We start from the raw sequence: 10,201 nt of genomic DNA, 5'->3' as shown, positions 1-10,201 counted from the left end.
CCTGCTGGTGTTCTAAAATCTTAAGATTTTATTTATTTATTTGACAGAGAGAGACAGCGAGAGAGGGAACACAAGCAAGGGGAGCAGGAGAGGGAGAAGCAGGCTTCCCGCGGAGCAGGGAGCCCGATGCAGGGCTCGATCCCAGGACGCTGGGATCATGACCTGAGCGGAAGGCAGACACTTAACAACTGAGCCACCCAGGCGCCCCTAGAGCTTACTTTAAAAAAAAGAGAAGAAAAGAAATAATAAGTCCATTTACACATGCTAGTAAGTCCATTTACACATGCTGATGCATGATTATAATGTTATCAAATATTACCAATTCTCAAAATAACCAATAAAGTATATCTGTATTTTAAGATGAAGAACTCAAGGTCAGAGAGCCTAAGAAACTTGCAACTAGCCACACAGTTAATAATTCACAAAAGCCACAATTAAATTCAGATCTAACTCCATATTTCATGATTTGTATAGAATATAAGATGCTGCCTTCTTTCCTTTAACCTTAATTTAATGCCTAACATTAGCTTAATTACATTTATTAGAATACATATTTTTCAGTATCTACTAGGTAGGCTTAAGAAGCTGTTATCAAGGGACCCCTGGGTGGCTCAGTCGGTTAAGCGTCTGCCTTCGGCTCAGGTCATGATCCCAGGGTCCTGGGATCGAGTCCCACATCGGGCTCCCGGCTCAGCGGGGAGCCTGCTTCTCCCTCTGACCCTCTCCCCTCTCATGCTGTTTCTCTCTCGCTCGCTCTCTAAAAAATAAATAAAATCTTAAAAAAAAAAAAAGGTGAGCTATTGAACAGCCACAATCGTGCCTTAGCCCCAGGGCCCAGCTCACTGGAGCTGTTTAATGAATGTGGGTGGAGGGAACAAACAGAAAGGTCATTCCAAAAGGAAGGGACAGCAACAACAACAAACGAGCAGAGAGGCTGAATACTTGAGGCACAGCAAAAACAAAAGGATCAGAGAGAAGGAACAAGAACAGGAACATATATATTTGGAAAATAAGTACCAAGTAACTCACCATGATTCTTTTTACATTTTGGCTCCCATGTCTCCCATCTTTAAAGAAAATTCTCACTATCACCCCCATCCTCTTTCTGCCTTTATCTCATTTCTTTGTTCATCTTTTTAAAATAACAACTTTATTGATTCATAATTTACATACCATGTAATTAACCCACTTAAAGTATAAATTCAGTGGCATTTAGATCAGTTTCACAGCCATTACCACTATTAATTTTAGAACATTTTCATTACCCCCCAAAAGAAACCCAATACCCATTTCCAGATACTCCCCATTTTCCCCCAACCATCCCTTTCTCCCCCAGACCTAGGGAACCACTAATCTGCTATCTCCATAGATTTGCCTATTCTGGACATTTCATACCATTTTGTAGAATGTACCAGCATTCTATTCCTTCTTATTGGTGAATAAAATTCCAAAACTTCCATTGTATGGGTACATAAAATATTTTATTTATCCATTCATCAGTTGGTGGCTATCTGGGTTGTTTCCACTTTTTGGCTATTATGAATAATGTTGCTATAACACTGGTGCACAGGTTTTTGTGTGGACATGTTTTAATTCTTCTTGGGTATATACCTAGGACTGTGTTTAAATGTTTTTTTTTTAATTTTAATTTTTTTATGTATTTGAGAGAGAGAGAGCAGGAGGGGGAGGAGCAGAGGGACAAGCAGACTCCCCACTGAGCCAGGAGCCCCAGGTAAGGGTGGATCCCAGGACCCCGAGACCATGACCTGAGCCGAAGTCAGAAGCCTAACCGACTGAGCCACCCAGGCACCCTGACTGGTTTAACCTTTCAAAGAACTGCCAAACTGTTTTCCAAAGCAGTTGCACCATTTTACATTCCCACAAACAGTGTATGAAGAGTCCAATTACTCCATGTTATTATCTTTTTTTTTTTTAAAGATTTTATTTATTTATTAACAGAGAGAGAGAGAGGGAACACAAGCAGGGAGAGTGGGGAAGGGAGAAGCAGGCTTCCCGCTGAGCAGGGAGCCCGATGCGGGGCTCGATCCCAGGACCCTGGGATCATGACCTGAGCCGAAGGCAGACGCTCAATGACTGAGCCACCCAGGCGCCCCGCATGTTATTACCTTTTTGATTACAGGCATCCTAGTGGGTGTGAAGTGGTATCTCATTGTGGTTTTGATTTCCATTTCCTTGATGGCTAATGATGCTGAGCACCTTTTTCATGGCTATTTGTGGATCTTCTTTGAAGAAATACTTATTCATATCTTTTGCCCATTTTTTAATTGGGTTCTGCTCTCCATCTTAAAGTTCTTAAAAGATTAGTCTATATATACCACCTATACTTCATTACCTTCTTCTAATCATCAACCCACTACAACCTCACTTCTGCTCCCAACTCTGAAACTGCTTGTCAAAATTGCCAACCACCTCTTCAGTGACAAAAATCAATGGGTATTGGGGCGCCTGGGTGGCTCAGTTGGTTGAGTATCTAACTCTTGATTTTGGCTCAGGTCATGATCCCAGGGTCATGGGATTGAGCCCCACATCGGGCCTCGCATTCAGCAGGGAGTCTGTTTGAGATTCTCTCTCTCTCTTCTCCCTCTGCCCCTTTCCCCACACTCTCTTTCACAAATAAATCTTAAAAAAAATAAATTTAAAAAAATCAATGGGTACTCTTCAGTCCTCATCTTCCAGGATAGAACTCTGTGGTTTGCACATCTGTATTATAATTCCATCTGACCTCTTAATCTATATTTTATGTCATTCTCTTTCTTGTCTGTATTTTTCTGTCTTACAGCATATTTTCTTATGGAATTAGAAATGTAGACCAGTAATCCAAGGGTATACCCAGAGAATTGCAGGTAAGACAACTGGGTAAAGCAGAGTGTAGGTAATGGAATCAAGGAGGGGTAGGTGGGGAAGATAAGCAGAGGCCGGATAGGGGCACCTGGGTGGCTCAGTCAGTTAAGTCCGACTCTCAATCTACGCTTAGGTCTTGATCTCAGGGTTGTGAGTTCAAGCCCCGCAATGGGCTCCAGGCATGGAGCCCACTTAAAAAAAATTAAAAATAAAAATTAAGGGGCACCTGTGTGGCTCAGTCGGTTAAGCATCTATCTACCTTTGGCTCAGGTCAGGATCCCAGGGTCCTGGGATCAAGCCCCGCATCACATCCTTCTCCTGGCTCAGTGGGGAGCCTGCTTCTCCCTCTCCCTCTGCCTGCTGCTCACCCTGCTTGTGCTCTCTCTCGCTATCTCTCTCTCTGTCAAATAAATAAATCTTTTAAAAAATAAAAATAATTTTTTTTAAATAAAAAAAGGAAAGGCTGGATAAATAGTGGGTATTGGGCTAGGGTTTGGGCTTTGTTTAGCAGGTAATATATAGCCATTAAATGTTTTTATACAAGAAATGCTCAGCACTAGACTAACTGCTGGGTTGTTGGAAGACTGTCATGGTAGCAAATATAAAGTTACTGGGGGGTGGCGGCGCCTGGGTGGCTCAGTCAGTTAAGCGACAGACTCTTCTTTTTGGCTCAGACCATGATCTCATGGTACCGAGATCAAGCCCCAGGGCGGCCACCATGCTAAGCACAGAGTCAGCTTGTCCTTCTCCCTCTGCTCCTTCCCCTGCTCTCATGTTTGCTCTCACTTTTTCTCTATCATAAACAAACAAAAAATCTTCTTAAAAAGTCCTTTAAAGTTATTTGGGGCAAGGCAGGGAGAACTAGGAGGCAAGGAGATCGTGTGGGATACCTATTATAGTTTTTTTGTTTTTTTTTTTAAGATTTTATTTATTTGACAGAGAGAGATACAGCGAGAGAGGGAACACAAGCAGGGGGAGTGGGAGAGGGAGAAGCAGACTTCCCGCTGAGCAGGGAGCCCGATGCGGGGCTCGATCCCAGGACCCTGGGATCATGACCTGAGCCGAAGGCAGATGCTTAACGACTGAGCCACCCAGGCGCCCCCCTATTATAGTTGTAAAGATAATCAGTAATGAGTGCATAAATTGGTGTAGTAGGGCTCAAAAGGTAAAGGAGGGATCAAAGGAAAGACATTACCACTAAACTTTAATGAACTGAGTCACCTTTATTACAGACAACAGAATAGCTGCCCCACCTTTATTACAGACAACAGAATAGTCAAGAGATGTTAGACCTAAAAGTTCTTAGTCCTCCATTTTAGTAAGTTTGATTTGATGGAAACTAGCTGAAAATGTTGTAAACACACAAAAATCATCCTTCCCTGTTAAAAGTATAAATGATTATAGCACTGCTTCCCACTTTTTCTCTCCTGAGTAAATACTTAAAACTTTCACGTAACTCCTGCTTCTCAAAGAGTGAAGATCTGACAATGTCCACCAGTCAGTTCTACTCCCAACATTGCTTCCAACTCCCTCCCACACTGGTCTTCAATATGTTAAGATCAAGAGGAAAAAGAAATTTATGCAAAATAGGTTAGGCAAGGCAAATTATCCCAAGTTAACACAATCTCTTTTTTTTTTTTCCACAGGAAATAGTTGTTGATGCTCTGAGGAGTTAAATTATAATAACACATGCCAGGAAGATGATGTCAGGGAAGGCGTGGTTAGGCCCTTTACAAGTCTGAGATTCCTTTAGTTCCAAACACTTCCTCTTTCAGTCTCACCTATACTCAAATCTCTCTACCGAGGCAACTCTTTGAAACACTGAAAGTGTTGAGACCCTAGAACTCTGATCTTTTTATTTTAATTTTTTTAAATGAGCCAAAGAGTAATTGAAGGCCATTAAAACAGATGTTTTTAAAACAAGCACTACATTATGTTGCAGAAATCAGTCTTTGAAATCCACATTCCCCCTTTCTGTGACTATTTAACTGCCAAGAAAAGAATGGATATTCAACACTACATCTTGAGAAAGAATCTACCTTTATTAGGAATTACACATTCGTTGGTTGCATTCCTATATTTACCACAATCTAAAACAGTAAGAAAACTATGCCGTGGACTCCTCAGGTAACAACTTCCCTGACAAGTGAAGTATACAAATATGCTTCAAAATAAAACAATCCTACTTTTTAAAGTCAAGGAAATAAAATTAATACACTTTCAAAAACGTCACAACACTGGTGTATAAATAGCTTTTGTGAGCTCACTGGTAATGACTTCTCCACAAACTAGAAGTGATGACTACAGTAAATTATGATGTAAAAATTCTCCTTCGGGGCACCTGGGTGGCTCAGTCGTTAAGCGTCTGCCTTCGACTCAGGTCATGATCCCAGGGTCCTAGGATCGAACCCCGCATCGGGCTCCCTGCTCAGCGGGAAGCCTGCTTCTCCCTCTCCCACTCCCTCTACTTGTGTTCCCTCTCTCACTGTGTCTCTTTCTGTCAAATAAATAAAATCTTAAAAAATAAATAAAAATAAAAAAATAAAAATTCTCCTTCAAGAAAGCAGATCTTTACAAATCTATTATACCTAGATTTTTGGATTACATAATGACAGACAATAAAAGCAGGTATTTAGAATTTGTATTTTTCAAAAGTTTAAATTCTGATTGTCCTTTCTTTCAGTTTTTTAAACATTGTGGACAGGTCCAAGAACTTTATCACATAGACTTGATCTACTAGAGAAACTGAGTTCTTAATAGAAATGGCAAATAAGTCAATGTCAAAATTAAAACTTAACCTTGTCATAGAAAAGTCTAGCGGGATATATACACCAAATTGCTACCAGTTATTCTCCTTGAGGGGTAGGATTTGGGTAAGGAACTTTAGGACAGGAAAGGAAGACTTAACTTTTTATTTTATATACCCCCTTATGCTTACTTTTTTTATGGGCATGTCTTAAATTTATTACTAAAAACAAAAGTTATTTTAAAAATGTAACTTTGGGGGCGCCTGGGTGGCACAGTTGGTTAAGCGGCTGACTCTTGGTTTGGGCTCAGGTCTTGATCTCAGGGTGCTGGGATCAAGCCCTGCAATGGGCTCCACGCACAGCGCAATCTGCTTGAGACTCTTTCTCCTTCTTGCTCTGCCCCTCCCCTCTGTGTGCACGCTCTCTCTCTCTCAAATAAATACAATCTTTTTAAAAAGTGTGAAATGCGTAACCTTGAGTGTAAAAATTTACAAATTACATGAACAAATCCATCTAAACACTCTTCCTAAAAGAGAAACAAACACATTAAGCACTACATGTCAACACAAAGACAAAGAGCAACATAGTAATGCTTTAAGTATACCCAATATTCACCAACCTATATATACACACAAGGAGTCATATATACAGCCACAAAGTGATGTCATCATAACACTGACCTGTAAGAACCCACACAATTCTTGCTTGCTTCTCAAACCTTACAAGTTATCAGAAGAGATAATGAGATTTGAATCCTAGGCCACAATTATAACTCTTTGTCCCCTATGGTATCCTAGATTTAGAAGCTGGTTAAATGTTTCCTACACTACAAGATAGGAAGGGAGTGAAGACAGCTAAGAGAAGATTTTAGATAGCACTGAATACATGAAACCCCTAAGAGGAAAAAAACTAACTTCTGGAATTCTTTTTACTTTATTTTAATGGGTCTAGGTAACCTGAGAGACTTGGAGAAAAAAAAAATTAAGTTTCATATAGTACAATATAAATTTTGAAAGGAATAAAAATAGATGAAATATCTTTCTGGGGGTGACCGGGTGGCTCAGTTGGTTAAGCGTCTGCCGTCGGCTTGGGTCATGATCTCAGCATCCTGTGATCAAGCCCCCAGCACCACGTTGGGCTCCCTGCAGATCAGGGAGCCTGCTTCTCCCGTTCCCTCTGCCCCTCCCCACCACTCATGCACTCTCTAAAATAAATGAATAATGGGCGCCTGGGTGGCTCAGTCGTTAAGCATCTGCCTTCGGCTCAGGTCATGATCCCAGGGTCCTGGGATTGAGTCCCACATCGGGCTCCCTCTTCGAGGGGAAGCCTGCTTCTCCCTCTCTCACTCCCCCTGCTTGTGTTCCTGCTCTCACTATCTCTGTCTCTGTCAAATAAATAAATAAAATCTTTAAAAAAATAAAATAAAATAAAATAAATGAATAAAATCTTTTAAAAAATTCTATCAAAATTATATATTCATATGTATATGTGTATAACCAACAAACATATATGGACCCATATTTCTTAAGGATATAAACAGAATGAATACCATTATAAACTGACACTAAGTGTTTTGGGTCTAAACATTTACCCACTGCCTTGATCAGATACTTTGTTTAAATTACCTATAATAGTATCTTTAGATATATGAGAAAGCAGCAGCAGGAATCCTTCCCAAACCCTCCAACACTCCATCAGATGGGCAAAAGATCCCTACACATCCATGGCATCTTTTTTCTTCAAACAGCTATATGCCAAGAGAGAGGGTAAAGGGTCTTTCTCCTACAGTATGAAGTTCCTCCTAATCAGCATTGCGAGCCCTGAAATGCCAAGAAACTGTCAAGGATATTCTCTGGTGAATGTGGGCATGACTATCCACCTCTCATTTGACTGCCCATGCTCCCAAGCATACCACAATTCTCTGGCAACTGTGGGTTAATCACAAAGACTAAGGATCCCTGCTGAGCCTGGCTTATCAGCAGAGGTCTAAGCACCAGCTCAGCAGCAGAACCCAAAGAATCACAGAGCTTTCTGCCTTAATTCCAAGGTATGTTCTCTCTTAGGACTCCTTCCCTACCGGCTGGGTGAGGTAGGGTCTCTACCTAGTCTAGAAGAGTATACTCAGTTCTTGATGAAGCTGTTGTGATTTCACAGCCTATATATTTCAGCTACCTGATAATGCTGGTGGAGTGGGCAGAAAGGAAGGGCGGGGGGGCGGGGGGCGGGAGTAGAAACAGTTCATCAAAAAGATAAAAATAACCTTGGAGGGAGTGGGCAAGGGACTAGGGTTTGAGATGACATATTATCCCAGTGGAGACTGGGTATATCAGCAGGAAGTCAAACTAACTTCATTTCACAAAGATACAAACTTACAAGCTTGATTTGTTTTTAATTCCCCTGCCTTCTCAGGCCTCACACACAGGGACTGTAAACTGCTGGAACTTCAAAACCAGGTGAGAAAAAGATGCCGAAAGAAGTGGTGGAAAAGGGAGAGGCGCTGAGTGTAGAGAGGAATTCCGATCCCCTCTCACGAAGAATGTTAAAGCCAAGGGCACTCCCGGATCCCCAGGAAAGGAAGTCGCTGGATTCCAAAAAAGCACTTTTCCCTACCTTCTTGTTGTTCTTGTTATAGCCAAAAGTCGAAATCCCAGGCCTGGAAGTCACTGATAGCAGCATTTTCTCTTTAATGTAAGGGAGCTGAGAGAGAGAAGAGGGAGAGGGAAAGGGAGGGGGAAGAGAGGGGGAAAGAGAAAATGAGAGGGAAAAGGGAGGGGGAGGAGAAAGGGGGAGAAAAGGAGCAAGAGGGAGAGGAATGGGGGGGCGGGTAGAGAATGAGCTAGGGCTGCTTGTTTACGTCACTGAGAGAAGTTAACCAAGAGTCTGAATGAGGCACTTCCACTGGGTCCTAATGCCCCAGATGTTATTTTATTTTTCACAGTCTTGGTAGTTAAAGCAGAAAGAAAAGTTCTTAGGTCTACCCCTTTCAACTCCACCCCTTTTCCAATAAGAACAAGTTCTGATTCCTCTGAAAAGACACTGAGGATTTTTTTTTTTTTTTTTTTGCCTTAGAGCTATAAGATTTAGAAACAGCTTTCAAGCTTGATTTTAAAGGGGCCACTGGGACACACTGCCTCAGAGAACACGTGAGGTCAACTATACTGAAAACGAATATGTGAGATGAGCTCAGGACTTTTCCCACACTTTATACTTACAGTGATCTTCATGCACAAAGAAAGAACAAACAGAAGAGCTTGCCATAGAGCTGAGACAGAGTATGGGAAGTAACTAGTTTCAGATCCTCGGATAGTTCTATTTGTCTTCGGTCACGCCGATGGGCTAATGTCTCTCACTCCTTTCCAGATTCCCTCAGGCATGATTTCATACTTAAGAAGGAATTATCAAACTGGACTATGTCATAAATTTGGTGTCTAATAGTTTCCTTTCTTTCCTCCCAGCTTTACTGAGGTAAAACTGCCTACCTAGCAGTTTCTTCAACAACTGTAAACTATCTTGTTTGACTCTTTACCCCACCATTTTCTAGTCTTCAAGGTCCACGAAGCTGAAACAATTAAGAGTTACTCACCAAACCTGGAATTTATGCCCAAACTGAAGTTCACAGAGTTGGAATATTTGCTTCAAGTTGTCTCTGAGCTGTAGGAAAAAATTACTTTTAAAAAGCATATGCTTCACAGAGAAGAAAACACAAAGTCCTTAGGCAAGAAGAACCTAACACAGTTGAGACAACACTCACCTCAAACAGTTTCAAAGTAATGACCTGTGGAAGTAGCCTTAATAAGAAACTTGTAGAAAACCAAAACTTCAAGAATGATACCCAGTAATTCCTACCAATCCAAATGAAACAGGGATGTAAAATCAAAGCCTTCAAATCCCTTCTTCAGGTCACCTTCTGCCATCACAGATATTCTCTCAAAACACAAATTAACCCTGTCTGCTCTGCCACAACAAACCTTAAGCCCAAATCCTCCCTTAAATGAAGCCCCAGTCTCTCTTCCAGTTTTCTGGTCACCTTTTTGCTCTGATAATGGGACAGACAGGACTAACAATCTGCAGAGTAAATACACACATACCACACACCACCCCCAACCTCTAACTTTCATTTCCAACAGGACAGGAAGTGCCTGCTCAGCTCAAGGGACACAGGAAGGGTGGGAACAGCCTCAATGTGGGAGCCGCAAGGGAGACTGGAAGAACAGCAGCCAAATGCAATACATAAATTACTAAAGGCATCGCTCAGTGTTACCATATTTTTTTAAAGTCTCTTTTCTGCCCTCAGAGATTCTCATTCATTATACGCCAAGTCATCCTTGCCTTTTAGGCCCTTCATTGATTTCTTCTCCCTTAGTCTAACAATGTGGTACAAAAACCTTAATCTCTAAGACCTGATTTCTAATGGGATTTATAAAGCCAGTCAACCTATTTTAATTTTTTTAAAAACTCTAACATTCTCAGGGTGTTTTGTTCTCCTACTTTATTTCTTGATGCTCAATATTTTAGAATTTAAAATAGAGGCGCCTGGGTGGCGCAGTCGGTTAAGTGCCCGACTCTTGGTCTTGGCTCAGGGCATCATCTCA

General features: G+C 41.4%; 1 protein-coding gene across 4 annotated transcripts in view; it reads right to left on the bottom strand.

Annotated features, from left to right (window-relative positions):
- RBMS2 (RNA binding motif single stranded interacting protein 2) overlaps positions 1-9,739 on the bottom strand; it is a 68,867-nt gene extending 59,128 nt beyond the window's left edge. Inside the window, exons 1-3 of one of the 4 annotated variants that reach the window (XM_081821895.1) lie at positions 9,361-9,738; positions 9,193-9,260; positions 8,220-8,306 (exon numbers count right to left, since the gene is read on the bottom strand). In XM_081821895.1, the coding sequence (XP_081678021.1) occupies positions 8,220-8,285 (66 nt within the window). In that variant the 5' untranslated portion in view covers positions 8,286-8,306; positions 9,193-9,260; positions 9,361-9,738. Of the gene's footprint in view, positions 1-8,219; positions 9,165-9,192; positions 9,261-9,360 lie in introns of those variants that run through there. The other 3 variants (XM_081821897.1, XM_081821894.1, XM_081821896.1) reach the window with 3 other exon arrangements.
- Positions 9,740-10,201: the final 462 nt, after the last annotated feature.

The sequence above is a fragment of the Leptonychotes weddellii genome, chromosome 5, assembly GCF_054177405.1.
Source record: "Leptonychotes weddellii isolate Sample4059 chromosome 5, ASM5417740v2, whole genome shotgun sequence".
Classification (NCBI taxonomy): domain Eukaryota; kingdom Metazoa; phylum Chordata; class Mammalia; order Carnivora; family Phocidae; genus Leptonychotes; species Leptonychotes weddellii.
The sequence above is the reverse complement of the archived record's forward strand: the minus strand, read 5'-3'. Positions and strand labels throughout refer to the sequence as shown.